Genomic DNA, 16,656 nt, shown 5'->3' on the forward strand with positions numbered 1-16,656 from the left:
ATGTATATGCCACAGAGAAACTTTTTGTGCGTTAATGCACTCTGGGTCACAGGAAATGGTGGTGGGTCAATGATAATGAGCAAACAGGGGTCAGATGACATGGACACTGTGGACCTCTTGTTATTTTAAATTGGTGCTTTTGGGATGAAAAGACTATGAAAAAGCTTCTACTATAACATCATATGTGTATGTGCTTTATGAGCTGTACATTTTGTTTTAGATCAAAAAGATCCATCCATCTGGTTGAATGTATTGTTGTTGTAATTTATTCGACAAACTTTGATATTATATTTAATTGAACTTGAATATTCCAACTTTTAAAAGCTTAGATTGACTGTTTTATGCAGTTCTGAATCCCCATTGTGTTTTTCCTATATATATATATATATATATATATATATATATATATATATATATATATATATATATATATATGACTGTGTGGTAAAAACAGATTAGCTCAGAATCAAACAGATTATGTAATTGTTTCCCAAATTAGCCAAAAAAAGAAGAAGAAAATCCTTTCTCAGTCACTCAGTGACTCAGTCAGTCACTTTGCTTGTTAAAAAGAAGAGTGACTGAATGAGGAAGTATTATTTTACAGGCAAAAAGGCGGATTTGATATTTATATTCTTGCATCTCTACAATAATGGTCTCCAGCGTTAAAACATGCAGCACATTTGTTACATTTCCTCTGGTAATACATGGACGTTTCCTTCCGTAGGCCAACCTGCCGCTCCTTCAGAGAGAGCTGCTGCACTGTGCCAGGCTAGCCAAGCAGAACCCAGCTCAGTACCTGGCCCAGCATGAGCAGCTGCTCCTGGACACCAGCACCACCTCCCCAGTGGACTCCTCCGAACTCCTGCTGGACGTCAACGAGAATGGCAAGAGAAGGACGCCAGACAGGTGGGTGAACCCCAAAGTCAGAACACTATTTTGACGGTATGAAAGACTGATCTGGTTTCTGCATACCAGCTCCAGCATTAAAGCAGCTGAGTTTTTTTACCACTAATATTTGATCTCATACATGAATCCCTTTGAGTCTGCCTGCATACCCATGAACACATACAACGTGCCACAGAAACGAGCTGAGCCAATGCAGGGCAATAGTGTGATGTGTTAATGTATGTATGTATGGGAAGTGTCTGTCAGTGTGCCACCGGGCCTCATGATGCGCTCCGTTGGATATCTCAGCTCCCGGCTCCTGCTCTTAATGGGCCAGAACTGAGAAGAGGAAGAGATGGAAACGCACACACACACACACACACACGCACGCGCGCACATGCACACTCACACACACACACACACACACACACACACACACACACACACACACACACACACACACACACACACACACACACAAACACACATTCACAGATTCTGAGAATAGAAAAAAGGAAGGAAGGCTGTTGTGCTGAAATGGAAAGTGTGAATGTGTGTGAACTTGTATTCTGTGTAAATTTTCATTTACTTTCACGCTTGATTGTGTATGTGTGTGTGTGTTTGTGTGTGTGTGTGTGCGTGTGTGTGTGTTTGTGTGTGTGTCAGTACACGTAGCATGTGTGTCTCTCTCTGCATCACTTCAACCCTTTACCCAAGCCAAATCATTACATCCATTTGGTGTCATGGACTTTGGTAATAACTCGATTTTCTCTGCTCTAATGGACACGTGTTGAGATGCGCTGTCCAGAAACACACAGCACTGTGAATCCTACAGTCCTCTCTCCAACAGTCTTCCATCGGAGCAGCAGAAATGGAAACAAACACAAAACCTTTGTCTGCATGTTCAAGATTGTGGCTCATTCTCAGCTCTACACTTTATTTAGTGGAGCTACAGTAAAAACTGAAACACAGTTCATGCATTCCCTCCCAAAGTTTACTTTTATTACTACTTTTTACTAATCAGACTTAGCACAGACCCACACACATATCCTTACATGAAACATTAATAAGTATTCACATCTTCTTGAGCAGAAGTTTGTGAACATTTGTGTATGTGCATTGTGGTGAGCTTGAGTCTGTGCTTCGAGGACAATGAGTGCATGCTTTGTTGAAATAAGAAGTCATTCTCCTGGGGCCTAAAATTTTAATACAGTCAGGGGAGAAAAAAATGTACTTTTTATATTTGCTGAGGGACAAAAATGCCAAAAGCGATATTAATAATTTTCACCTCTCTTTTCCCCCAACAGTCGGATAGGCAGACTTTTTCTGTAATACCTGCATATTTGCAGGCCGTCTGGTGCTTAGGGGAGTGAGCTTAGGGGAAAAGGTGTGCGTATAAATGTATGAAAGAGAGAAAGAGCGAGAGAGAATATATGGAGAGAGAGGAAAAGTATGCAGGCATCCGCATTCAGTGAAAAAAAATGTGGTCTGTTTGTGTGAATATGCGTGTGCATGATTCTCTATTCAGTGTGAAGGGGTGAGTATGGTTCATGTGTGTGTGTGTGTGTGTGTGTGTGTGTGTGTGTGTGTGTGTGTGTGTGTGTGTGTGTGTGTGTGTGTGTGTGCCCTGGGAGATGGGCTGATAACACTTACAGATGAGGCTCCAGCACCAATACGGCTGGCGAAGCACCTCTGGTTTCTGCTTACCTCTGCTCTGCGTTCCCACTTATTGGAGCCCTGCGTCAGAATATAAGAATACTTAATTACGGACAACAACGCACCATGAATGCATCCTGATTAATATCATGGTCTGTAGGAACATGACCAGGAACGATGCAATACAATATGAATCTGACAAGAACAAAAAAATATATAATCTACACTATAATTATCCAACAAAACCGATTATAAAATAATGGCTGCAGTGCCAAATGACCAGTACTATAATGGCTTGCATGGTCAATTATAATTCTATACATGTTTACAACATTAATTATATCAGCAACATAATTAAACTAAACACTCTTTTGCTCAGAATTTCTCTTCTAGTCTAATCCATTCTGCTTTTGTCAATGGAACATTATTATTATTATTATTATTGCAGATGTTTTACAATGAAATCATTCCATGCAAGTAAAGGAATTACTCCCCCTTAAATGTGTTTAATGTGAATTAGGGGACCCTTCTGATTTGTATAAAAACAAAGGGGAGCAGATAAAGAAAAAAAAGGAGTATGCCAGTATTGCCAGTATGAAGTGAAGGCATCGGCCTCTCTTCAGTAGAGGTAAAAGAAAAAGAAAATCTCATTCACAGTTTGAGAATTCCCAATAATTGGAAATGATTGTTGCTCATTACAAGATGCGGCATAATCGTTTAATCTTAGAGAAAATGTGAACACAACATCTATGTCTGTCTGACATTCATTACTGTATGTTTATTTTGTATATGTTAATAGATACATATAAGTATTAAAAAGTCAGGATATTAGCATGTGCATGTAAATCAGTATGCATCTTCAGCCGGTAAATTATGGGTTCACACATCCGTTCGTTGTAGAGGTAACTGTGAAAGTGTGTCTGTGTGCACTGCGCTGCCTGTAGATATAAACATTGTTGCAGCAGGAAGGCTGGGGAGATGAGAGTGTGGTTGGGGGGAGAGAAGAATGGATGGATGAGCCGAGGGAGGCAGCGAGAGACGGTGGAATGGAGGGAAAGAGCATATGGAGAGCTGTGGATGAGCATTAGGAACCCATAAAAACAGCTCATTAAGAAGTTCAATCTGTTCATCGAAGAGAGAGGGAAGAAGAAGAGGAGAGAGAGGGAGAGAGAGAGGGAGAGAGAGAGAGAGAGAGAGAGAGAGAGAGAGAGAGAGAGGAAAGTGGAGGAGTGCAGATAGTGGGGGGAGGTTGGCAAGATTTAACTGTGAACTGACAAAGTGGAGAACACACACACAGACACACATGTGCAAGAATGCGCACACACAAACACACCTGGCCACATTAATCTTCGGAAACAGCCTCACAAAATTTCACCTGATCCCATGAAAGCTACTTCCGTTTATATGTATGCCTGCATGTGTGTGTGAGTGCACACGGTAGTTTGGTTTGTGTACGTATGTGTGAATGGACGTGAGTTAATCTTTTCCATTAAATAATTCAAGTTTCATTCCTGCCGTTCTTTGTCTTTTACCACGTCAACTTTACATTTAGTGCAACACAAAGGGGCTGAAGAGTTGTTGGATGAGTTGTTTCAAGTCGGGCTTTTGTATGCAATAACTGCAACAAACAAATTCAGAATCAGACATTTTTACAAAATAGGTCTGATATTACTCAGGATTTTTCCTCTGCTCTCTCCTCTTTCGCTTGATTATTTCACTTTCCTTTTTCAACTCATCCATTTTGTCCAGTGTCAAATGTTTAAAAATTCTTCCAAAAGAGTCAAATAAAAACACACACTGGTAAACAAACCTTATTTTTTTTATAAAGTGCTGTATGCAGTGACGATGTAATACTCCAATTTTGACTTTCTTTCTTCACCCAGAACCAAAGAGAACGGCTTCGAGCGAGATAACACCCTCCACCCAGATGTTCACCCGAGCAAGCGGCCCTGCACCATAAGCCCCGCCCAGCGCTTCAGCCCGTCCAATGGTCTCTCCTACCAACCCAACGGCCTGCCACACCCGGGCCCGCTCCCTCCGCAGCACTACAGGCTGGATGACATGGCCATCGCCCATCACTACCGTGACACTTACAGACACCCCGCCTCCAATCATCGGGAGATCCGGGAGAGAGCCAGGCCTATTGGTGAGGCCCCGGGGAGGGCGGAGGCTGCACGTCTGCGTGGCGTGCATTTGGATTTTGAGACACAAACCAACTCCACTACATGGCGCACTGTCAAAGCTTTTACTTTGCAGCATTTACGAGAAAAGATTTTACATACACAAGTAAACAGTTACCACCGTTACATCATTTTTACATCATTTCTCAGTGCTTTATATCCCACTGAGATCTGTATCCATTTTAATAATACTGATAATCAGTCAGTGTGCACTTCAGCCTGGTGGATGCCTGTTGGTCTCACGGGCTGACAAACATTCTCTCCGACCACATGGCCATCCTGCTGCCTCAGAGACGCTGAGCCCATTCTGACCTGATGGCGGACTGAAGTAATGCACTGTGAGAATTATGAGTGCACAACGGAAGCACATTTAGGCACGGCGTCTTTGAATTAGAGACATTTTTCTGCGTAGACAGAGCCTTGATGAAGCTGTAATGACGATGTTGGCTCAGCTCTAAAAATAGCAGAGACATTTACCATGTCTGGCCTTTTGATGGATGTTTATTGGACTCGAAGCTCAGTCATTTGAGTCCTGCCCTCGGGGTAGGGGAGAGATATGGAGACAGCAAAGAAAAGGGGGAGTGAGGGAGGAGAAAAAAAGAAAAAGATGGAGAGAGTTTCAACCAGGGACCAAATGAAGAATGGTAGTGATGGACTAATGTTTCATTGTTCTTCTGTGTCAGACTGACTTGCCCTTTGTTTATCTTCCTATCTGTCTGTCTTATTGTTTGCAGGTATGCATACAGGGGGCACCAGGCAGGAGGAAGTGATCGACCACCGGCTGACAGACAGAGAGTGGGCCGAGGAGTGGAAACACCTTGACCATGTAAGAAAAGTAATAACATTTTTTTATTACTATACCTTGAATAACAGAGACTTAATCCTAATTTCAGTCATATGGAGTTGAATACCTCACATTGTATTGTAAGACATAGTGAAGAGAAAAGGTGTGTGTATATAAGAGTGACCTAAAAGGGTTTTTGGTGCTATTAAAAAAATAGTTGTGTGAGATCATCTAAAGAAAGGTTGGACATTGACTGTATATCAAAACTAATAGCAAGGTTTTTCATTTTTGTTTTATTCTTTACAGAGCATATATACTGTGCATGTGTGTGCTTGTATGTGAATGTGTTTGCCTACAGTGCAACAAACGTGCAATATAAACATTGCAAAGTTGTTGCTTATGTGTTCACCTTCAGGGTTTTTAATCCAGTCCCACGTTCACGACGTGAAATATATCTAGTGTCCAATTTGTGATGATGTTGTACCTCACAACTGTTAGTATGCAGTGAAACTTGTGAAACTGAATGACGTAATGTGAACAAGTGAAGTGGAAAAAGTCAAGTGGAGAGGTGTAACCTTTTAAGACTGAGAGTGTGTCTAGTGTTTCACTACAGAACTCCATGAAACATATAAATATAACAATGACACACTAACTAAAATAACATCACAGATGTCGGTTTTAATTAAGAACCGTAGTCGCTGCCTTGCTGAATTTAAATCAATCCCTCCATGTCTATGTGTAAACTCAGCGCCTTGTCCGCTCCCTGTCACCCCCAGCTGCTGAACTGTATCATGGACATGGTGGAGAAGACAAGGCGCTCACTGACAGTACTGCGCCGGTGCCAAGAGGCCGACCGCGAGGAGCTCAACTACTGGATCCGACGATACAGCGATGCTGAAGAGCTGAAGAAGGGCGCCACGAGTGGGCAGTCAAGGCAACAGAGCCCGGCAGCACAGGAAAACGCAACACCAGGTAGGGATCACACAAACTGCACATGTAAAGCGCTATGAAGACATAGAGGCAAAGCAATTTGTATATTCACAGGGCTGCTTAAAGCCCTGTTTCAGTGAGTTTAATGAGTTCTGATCATGTTTCAATTACATTGTAAGAACACGTCTCCACTGATCCGAACATTTGAACGTTTTTCCCACAACATCTTTAAGGTGGAACTTATGTACATAAATACTTTCTTGCAGCTTGTCCTTTTTTTAGCTCTCTTGAAGGGACAGGTTGAATGTTTTGAAGTGGGGTTGTATGAAGAACTTATCATTAAGCCTCCATCCTCTTAGTGCGCCACCCAGGACAGTGGAGGGCAAGGTGCTGGGGGTATTTCCTACAGCAGATGAGGGTTCGCAAGCCCCCCATTTGGAAAAGTAGACAGGACTACAAGCACAGGAAACGTAAATTAGTCACGTGGAAATGTAAGATATATTTAGAATCTTTTGCGATGGGTAACTTTTTTTGTTGTTTTGAAGACGGCATAGATCAGTTTCACTTTCAGTTCAGTTCCACGTCTGAAAGGCTGTCCAACGGCAAGATAATGCTGTAAAAAGGTTCTAAATATAGCGCACACTTTTTTATATTGATTTTTTTAGATGAGCCTTTCTTTCAGGCGGCTATAGATCGTTCTGCTGCTGGCCTTGTCCACAGCAGTTGCTTTGCTCCTGTGACCGTACTGGTGACTATCATCTTCTGTAGTTAATATACTGACTATGGATAAGTCCCGCCTTTAACTTGACTTCAAAACACCCAAACTATGTGTTTAACTCTGCAGTTTCCACACCACTATTAAAGCTGGGGTTGGCAGCATTGGAGAAACCAGCAAAACTAAGCTGGATTTGGAAATCCAACTAAAAAACCATCGCAGTGTTGCCAACTCTTTTGCACTTTTGGCCAGAGGACATTATTGAACGGGCTTATACAGTCCTGCGACAGCTGAGGATACCGGCGTTTTCTTCTCTTCTCAAAGAAACAATTGCTTATTATTAGCTGATCTAAAATCTCCCATTGTTGCTTAATGGGTTGTGTCCGACATGAAAGTGATTATATCTATTTATTTATTCATTTTATTTTCTCCAGCAGTGTTTTTGGTTTAATGTAGAGATCCCCAGGGGTGGATGCTTGGTTCTCTACTGTGAATAAATAACATACAAATAAAATTATACAGATGGCAGTCAGTTGGAAATATTCCTGTCCCCTGAAAACCAACCATTTTACATCTCACTAGTTTATTGCATCAATAAAAAAATTACCTGGATAATTTGTTTTGTTCCTTAAACCATGCCTAAAATATCAAAGTAACCAACAGATTTTACAACATGGTGATTTGTTCCTCAATCTTTCTGCTGTGTCATGCAAAACATTGGTTGATCTCTAATTACCACGGCTGTGTGTTTGTTTCTCCCCAGAAATTCACCGGGAGATGCTGCACCGGCCTGTGTCTGGATACGTGCCTGAAGAGATCTGGAAGAAAGCTGGTGAGCAACTTTCCCCTGCATGCCATTATCCCAACTCACACTCACACACGCACACACACACACACACACACACACACACACACACACACACACACGCACACACGCGCACGCGCACACACACACACACACACATGTGCACAAACACACTTTATCTCTCTTTCTCTTTATCTCTCTGCAGTTTTTAAGACATTTTGCTTTATAGAAATCAAGTCTATCTTTTTCACCCAGATGAGTAAGCTCTGGAAGAGGATGAGAGGTGCTCCTTCAACCCCGTTCTCCATCCCTGGTAGACGTACATTAGTGTGTCAGGCTTCTCTTAGAAAATTAATTCACAGTAGTGAAGTAAAACAAATTCCACCACCAAACTCTGCACACTTCAACTATGATGTCAGGTTGTAAAACGATTTTATTGTACCAGTCAAATAAGGGACACAAGTCGCTTTACCAGCTGGTCCAGTGGTTTTGCTGTTAAAAAAACTACTTAGCAAGACTTGGTATCATCTTGCGTTTGGCCCGTCTGTAATCACCTTAGCCTTAGACATTGCAGCTGTTCTATTAACAAAAGTCTTGTAAAATTACAAAGGGAAATTTGTAGAGCCAGTTAAGATCAAGTATTGAAACTAATTTGTTGCTTTAACAGCTTTCATTAGTAGCCACTACATTTGTGGTGTGCACAAACAGCATTCTTTAAACTCATGAGCACAGCTCCAATCACCATTATCGTTGTCCTGAAAAACTGAAAGAATTTTGTGCTAACAACTCGTTGCTCGAGAAATCCACTTTGTATTCACCACCAGCGATACAGTATATCTGCTTTTTAAACCCCTTGGAGAAAAGAAATTGTCCCCTTGCTTGACCGAGCATGATGTGTGAGATACTCAGAACAAGTAATATGCATTTAAATTGAATTGAGTATCACCATTGGGACTCTGTCTGCTCTCCAGTCCTCTTGCTCCCCTCGCCAGCTTTGATCGATCTTCCATCTAAGGCATTTGGTGTGTAATCACTATTCCATGCACAAGGCATATATCACACTGCACCAGGGCAATTTCCATGACTTCAGGCAGCACGGTAGGTTAAAGACAAAACCACCCTGGTTTGAAAATGTAGCTCAATGACGATGGGAAAAAATGTCTGTCTTAAAAAAAGCACACATTCTGTCTGATATTGAAAACAGATTTTACATTTGTACTACAAGTGTAATGTCTACAAAGGAAATTAAGTAAAGGGAATTGTATTTGTCAGACATAAAGCTGTATTTATCCTTTGTCTGTAGGATAAATGGTGCCTGCTGCTTTTCATTCTCTGCATTCTTCTCCGTATTTCCTTTTCACTTCAGTCGCATATATTCTGGCTGAGGAGAGACTGATTTAAATGTGACCTAGGGAGGATTACAAAATAGGATTTTTAACACAATGGAGTATGGTGGTGAATACATCTGTTTGAAATGGGCAAAATGTTTACAGTTGGTGATAAATATTCAAGCACCTTGCACGGTGTCCTACCGGCTTCCCACTTCCCTCACCGCATGGGCCTCTGGGATCACAATGGAAATGCATAATTTAAATATAAATTGCCTGATTTGCATACACAATTAGTCAAGTTACAGGCTTGACGGGAGCAAACAAAAAAACCCTCCTTTTGCTTTGACGTTCGGTTGGAATTCCACAGCTTAACACCCGCGCAGCAAGTTTATTCATTACCCAAAACAAGTATAAAATAACACACGGCTCCATCTCAAAAGTATGTTTTCTGACGGACTACCTGGAATTAATTGGCCCATGCTGTTATCTTAAGGATATTATAAGAACACATATAGTTTTGGTTTGCTCATTGTCAAATAAGATCTTTTCCGATATGAGACCTCTTGTTTCTGATTAAACTTGCCACAGCCACCATTATTTCCAAAGTCCCTCAATGATTAAACAAAATCTATCAATGTGTCATGTTTTAATGTACCCACTATCGTATATTTATCACATTTAAAAATGTATGTCTGGTTCCAATTTGATGCATCCCAGGGGGTACTATCTACAGATCATCTTGGAATAACAAAAACTCAAAAGGTTTTCTATATGAAAAATTCATATCATTTAACTACAAGGCAGGTTTTTTCTCAGATTTTGTCCGAACATAAAAGTGAGTGAAAGCATTAGTTTTATGGTTATGGTTTCTGTCCTGCAGATGTGTTACAGATTTAGGGCATGAAACTGCTTTTATCATTAATCTTTCAGAAGGCACAATCTTAGATACAACTTCTGTCGAACTAAACTTTTCAATAGTTCCAGAAAACTGTAATAAAATGTTTATATTGTTCTAGACTAAACTAAAACATCAGTGTGCTCATTGAACGTGAACTCACAGGATGATACGATGCACACTATATTGCAGGTGCGGGAGGCTTGACTTCCTCTGTGTCCACACTCTTTCCAGAAGAGGCTGTGAATGAGGTGAAGCGACAGGCTGTGTCAGAGCTGCAGAAGGCCGTCTCAGACGCCGAGCGCAAAGCTCACGAGATGATCAGCACCGAGCGGGCCAAGATGGAGCGCACGGTAGCAGACGCCAAGCGACAGGCAGCCGAGGATGCGCTCTCCGTAATCAACCAACAAGAAGACTCCAGCGAGGTAGGAATACACACAAGCGCTTCAGGACATCAAAAGCTGTACCCTCAATCTTTCAAAAGCTTCATGAAAACTGTCACTGCCATCCTCTTGTTTTGGTAGTTATGGTATTTCTTTGTTGTCGCTTCGGGGACACTTAAGATGTCAGCTATTCTAGTAACTCCCAAATGACGCAGATGATAGAATCTTCTCTTACAAAGACATTTATGTTGTATTTTATTGCTGTATTAATGAAAGCTATAATATATTTCCAATATCAAAGAGGTTTCTGACCGTTCACAACTTTTAAAGTGTTCCTGTCAATAGTCAGAAGGGAGAGCAAAGTAACGTAAAACAAGGTCAATCCGATATCTATTACCCTCGCTTTCCTCCTTCTTCTATTTGTTTCCGACAGAGTAGCTAGCATGTTTAGAGAGGTGTTACCAATTCAACTGAGAGGAGTTTTCATTTGATAATCACCATTAGAGACCTTGACGTCTAATCAGTTAAGTGAGAGGGAAATATGGCGCACATCTGTCATTAATTGCAGGAGTGATGTTTATGAGAGAGAAGCGCCCCAGAGGTAAACTCTCTGAAGCTGTTTGTAACCGTGTTCTCCTGTTTCCTGCGGATATGCAGTCGCCCTGACATGCTCTCCCTGCGGTTTCTAAGACTTATAAGAGGCCATAAGTGTTATCAGAGATGGGTTTTTCATCTGTCTGTGGTTTGTTTTTAAAGTTGTAAAAGGCGAGACTCCTTCTGTTAACATGCAGACTGTTGCACTGATATCTGTTGCGAGTTCTCTGTTTGTGGCAATCTGATATTATTAACACGTGATAGTGTGTTATGCAAAGAATTACAACAGGGGGTCCTAACTATGTTTTATGAGTAGTCAAAAGCTCAGGTCAACTGGCCAGTTGTCTGGATTGTAAATTATTCTGTTGTATTATTTTTGTGTGAGGTAACGTTGTGTCTTTCTGTCTGTCAGAGCTGCTGGAACTGTGGCCGCAAAGCCAGTGAGACGTGCAGCGGCTGCAACACGGCACGCTACTGCGGCTCCTTCTGCCAGCATAAGGATTGGGAGAAGCACCACCATGTCTGTGGTCAGACCCTCCAGGCCCAACAGCAGCAGCAGCAACAGCAGCAGCAGGCCAGCCAGCAGCAGGGAGGCGTGCCGGGGTCAGAGACCCCCGCTCCCATCAGCTCCTCCGCCTGCACCCCAAGCAGCGGAACTGGGAGTCCGGCCACTACCCCGCCTGCTGCTACCCCTCGATCCTCCACCCCCAGCACCCCGTCCGCCTCTGCCCTGGATGGCACACCGCGCTAAGAGACTCAGACGGAGGATGGAGGCAAAAGCCCCTGGGCTTAACAGCCAGCCCTCAAGCCCACAAACAGCATGACTGTCTACATTGCCTCGCAAAGATACAAAGCTAACGTGGCTAACAAAAGACATGGCAATGCTTCTGTCTATCTTGCAGCGTAGTCATGTACGGAGGAGGAGGAGAAGGAGGAGGAGGAGGAGGAGGAGGTCCACAATCAGGTCATATTGACTTGCCATGACTTTAAAGAAACACAAAGATATTCTTTGTTTTGAATGAATGAATTTAAATATTGACATCCTTTTATCGTTACACTTGCTGTTCTTGTTGTCCGTTTGTCGTTGTGCCTGATGTTGTTAATGTTGTTGTCCATGTAGCTTATCTTATTTTTTCCTGTAAATATTAAGAGACCGAGCAGAGACACCCGTGAACTCAAGACAAATATATGTGACCTCTCATGTTTTAAATGTTTTTATTTTCCATCCTAATGCTTATTTCCTTCCTGTTCCTGGGACTTGAGACGAATCACCCTGGTTTTACCAAACCGCATACCAAGGGAACATAACAAGCTAGCAGAACGAGTGAAGTCATCGATACTCTTTGTAACGACAGATATTAAATACCATGAAAGACAAACCAAGGATGGATAAACACGTTTTCTGCCTGGAGAGAGGAGAGGGACGGACTGAAACTCTGGCCCACAGACAGCCATATAACAGGCAGATGTGCAGCAGATTGCAAGCAGAGCCAGCTGTTCAACCAATGTTATTTCCCTCTCACTTGTAATAATATCCAGGTCAGTGGGCTGGGAAATACAAATCCGTCTCCCTGAAGGACATAAAAGAAAGAATTCTTGGACAAAACACAAAACTTTGCCCACTGCACATGTGGAGGATGTACTGACTGCAATTCACACGTGCATGCTTGGTGGGTCACAGAAGCTCTCAAACAGGAAGTGAAGTCATCGTCCCACCGGCAAGACTGTCAAATCACCATGACAGCAGCCGCTGGGCCACTCAGAGCTGGAAACCTACAGTGTGGAGAAGTGGGTAGGAAGCTCATTCAGCACTCCACTTGCTCCCCTCCTGTCTCAACTCTTAAAAACATTTCCATCTTTCTTCATGTTTTCTCATTCTTTTTCTGTACATGTCATGGTGTTAAAGACTTCTGTCCTGTGGTGTCACAATGGTTATTTATTGTATATGTGTTGGACAACTGTGACAATGCATAGTACTTCAACCAGTCACAACTCTAAGTCCTTCATAATGCTCGCTCTCTTTAGCAAAACGAGATAAAAAAGAAGTGTTATCTTTTTTTCAAGCTGCTTTTCTATTCTGTGTGTAAGTGGTAGATCCCTCGTAGTTCTCTAAGTTTTACTTCCCTTGAATCCCTTCGTCCTCAAGAAAAGACACAAGCTATATCTCAGAGCTGCTACTTGAGTCCGACCCAGATCTTTTCTGAGAACTAGCATGTTGCGCGGAATGCTAACCTAAATGTTTTGTACAAGGGACATACATAAATGTATTTGCACTGTCACAAAGGTTATTTCGGCATGCTTCTTTTTAGCATACTTGTGTTGTCGATATAGAGCCATAACTCATCAACCATTTTGTATGTAGTGGTAGCACTATCGGTTTCACATTTCTTTGGATGGGGCTTGTTGGAAAAATTTAAAATCACCAAACCCACTTTTTTTCTCCTTCTCAACATGTTAACAAAAGCGGCCATAACGTTTTGTTTTTTTAATAGTTACAGACAGTGCATGCAAATTACTAAACGTTTGTTAAATATTTGTTATTTTTTAGAGAAAAAAAAAATGTAAAAACAACCAAAAAAAGTTTTAAAAAATGACAAAAAATATTCTAACAAACTAACTTTCCAAATGCAGAGGTGTAGACTCCGATTGACAGCTTTAACACTGCAAAGCACCAGGTAACACAGTATTAACACAAGAGATAAACAAAAAAAACAGCCAAAGACTGACACCAAGGACCAAAATCCTGATTTAAACGATTTTCAAAAGAGGTTTGTTCACACATATATTTGGGTTATTTATTCCTTCACGTTTTGTTCACACATTCATGGAACAAAACCAACTCCAGTGTCATAAAAGTCATTTATTTTAATCCTTTCTGGAAACCAACGGCACTCACCTTACATTGTGAAATGAGAAGGTGTGAATCAAACATAATGGACATTTTCACAGCAGTGTTACATTTCAACTGGAGCAATAATAACTCATTAACACTGATGACTTCTGTGACCATTTTTGAAGAAAAGTCTTGAGATTTTTTTTTAATCTTGTTTGTGCATTTTCTCCTTCCACAAATGTCTGATTCAGTGCTCATTTCAGCTTTAGCAGTAACGTTCTTTATTCTTAAAGAGGTGAATGTGAGACTGGGCTTTCACACCAATGCCGTTTGTTTTGTATTATTTATATCAGAGTATGTCATTTTTGCTGTTGGGATAGATAATCAGTCACAGCTTTGTTGTAAACCTTCAATGTAATTCAAACAGACCTCTCATTCGCAGTAAGAGAGCACTTATCCTGACGCACACAAAAGGCTCTTCACCCCAAACACCTTGGTGCTACACAGAAGCGCGTTACAAATTCTGACCTCAAGAAACAAGTGAAGGCCCACAAAGGTTCTGGGCTGTTTGCTCCTTCTGTACTTCCTCATCCCTCCCTTCTTGTCTAAATAAAATACACACCTGCATTATTAACTCTAAAGGGTTAAACAATCCAAAAAGGTGTCTGACACCCTACTAACAACTCCTCAGAAGCTGTGAAGGAACAGCCAAGCTGTTTTAACACAAGTGTATTTGAAAGTATACAACAAATAATGTGTGTGTTCATCACTATCAGGGCAAAACCTGGGGTAAAAAACGAAGACTAACATTATTGCTCAATAATTCTTTGAGAAGCTCTATTTTTTTCTTTCTTCCCTCCTATATGTGTGTTTTGCTACAAATTCCTCGGTGGCAAACAAGTCTCACTCTACCTCTTACAGCACGATAAGAGCATCAGTCGCGGCGCTGATACTGGTCTAGTCTAAACCAAATGGGCACAAGAGAACAGGAAAATAAAAAACCCAAAGTCGAAGCTCATACAGCTGCAAAACCATATCACTACTTGGTAACAATGCAGACCTCATAAATAAATGAAACATAAATGAATAGAAATGAGAAGAAAAAAAATAAAAAACTTTTGTTATGTTCCTTTATGCCTGTGGCGTTTTTAGAGTACATCAAGAGTGATTTGTTGGAACAGAATTTAAAAATTGTGCTAATTTTAAAGAAAAGTGTTGTCGATTCCTTTCTCGATGATACGCGCTACTGTAGGGTCACAGATAAGAAATGTTGTTTCTCTCTCGCTCTTTTTTCTCTCCTGTTTCCCCTCCACTTTTTTCTCCTTTTCTCTGTTGTGAAGACATGCTTAAGTGCTTGTCGACTTGTCAGCGGGGGTACAAATTAAAAAGAGGGGATTTACGAAAGGATAAAACTTGTAAAAAAATAAAATGAAAAAAATATGGCAAAAATTTAGACATGCCTGTTTTTCACAACGGGGGAAATGTTATTTACATTTCCTACTTATCAAGAAACATTGGGGAAATGTGTGGGGCCGACAGTGAACAGTGAAGGCCGTAGCATTAATCTGGGGGTGTGAGTTGAACTTAAAGGGTGGGAGTTTTTTTTTATTTTTGGGGGGTGGGATGGGTTCTCTTGAGAAAATTTATTGTGAAAAAAAGTGAGCTCAAATGATTTGAAGTTGTTGTGCAATACTTATTTGAGACATGAAAACCACAGGTTAGTGGTAGGCTGACACTGGGCGGTCTCTCATCGCCTAGAGTCAGTGTCCTTAGAGAGCTTTCCAGTCTACTATGTCAGAACTGTGGTTTCTTGTTATTTTTTTTGTTTTCTTTCTTTTTTTTTAAATTCATTTTTGGGCTGTAAACTATGGTCTGTCAGTCTGTGAAACTTTGCAGTATAATTCTGGTATTGTTGTTCTCTTAACGGTGTAATAAATATGTTAATACCTGCCTCTGAGACTTAAGACTTGAGTTATTTCATCTAATCAGCAGTATACAAGATTAGCACAACAGCATCCAGACAAATACCAGCATTGCCCAAATTAAAGGGACACTCCACTGATTTCACAGTTCAGTTCACTAGTTGCATACAAAGACTAAGAATTAACTGTGGAGCTGAAACGCTGCAAAGTGCACACACTGCTTCTTCATTTTTATACATTGTTATGTTTCCTGATTCCTGACCTTGGTCTAACTTCATTAAAAGGCTATACTGAACTATTACAGTATTTATTATAATTTTCCAATGATTTGTTAATCCTTCAGCTATAAACACATATACAAAGTTTTAAATCTCCATCGCAAAGTTGATTCCAAAGACATCCAGACGGCAGATCAGTATAAATTGAGAATTAAAAAAAATACTGTGGACTGACAACTTAGTGCTATATCAATGAAATGTGGGTTCATTTACCTTAAAACATTGGACTTTAACTGATGTGAGGCAGCATTGTTATTGCTTTTTAAGCCAATGGATTATGAAATTGCTATAAATATATATATATATATATATATATATATATATATATATATATATATATATATATATATATATATATATATATATATGTGTGTGTGTGTGTTTGTGTGTGTGTGTGTGTGTGTGTGTGTGTGTGTGTGTGTGTGTGTGTGTGTGTGTGTGTGTGAACCAAACCAACCTATACTG

General features: G+C 40.9%; 1 protein-coding gene across 4 annotated transcripts in view; it reads left to right on the plus strand.

Moving 5' to 3' along the window:
• runx1t1 (RUNX1 partner transcriptional co-repressor 1) overlaps positions 1-15,943 on the plus strand; it is a 59,636-nt gene extending 43,693 nt beyond the window's left edge. Inside the window, exons 5-11 of one of the 4 annotated variants that reach the window (XM_068575154.1) lie at positions 725-906; positions 4,425-4,687; positions 5,456-5,556; positions 6,282-6,477; positions 7,914-7,982; positions 10,374-10,606; positions 11,571-15,943. In XM_068575154.1, the coding sequence (XP_068431255.1) occupies positions 725-906; positions 4,425-4,687; positions 5,456-5,556; positions 6,282-6,477; positions 7,914-7,982; positions 10,374-10,606; positions 11,571-11,909 (1,383 nt within the window). In that variant the 3' untranslated portion in view covers positions 11,910-15,943. The remainder of the gene's footprint in view (positions 1-724; positions 907-4,424; positions 4,688-5,455; positions 5,557-6,281; positions 6,478-7,913; positions 7,983-10,373; positions 10,607-11,570) is intronic. The other 3 variants (XM_068575156.1, XM_068575155.1, XM_068575157.1) reach the window with 3 other exon arrangements.
• The last annotated feature ends 713 nt before the right edge of the window (positions 15,944-16,656 follow it).

Source organism: Clinocottus analis, unplaced genomic scaffold (assembly GCF_023055335.1).
Source record: "Clinocottus analis isolate CAN_PGR_092001 unplaced genomic scaffold, fCliAna1.0.p SCAF_14, whole genome shotgun sequence".
Taxonomy (NCBI): Eukaryota; Metazoa; Chordata; class Actinopteri; order Perciformes; family Cottidae; genus Clinocottus; species Clinocottus analis.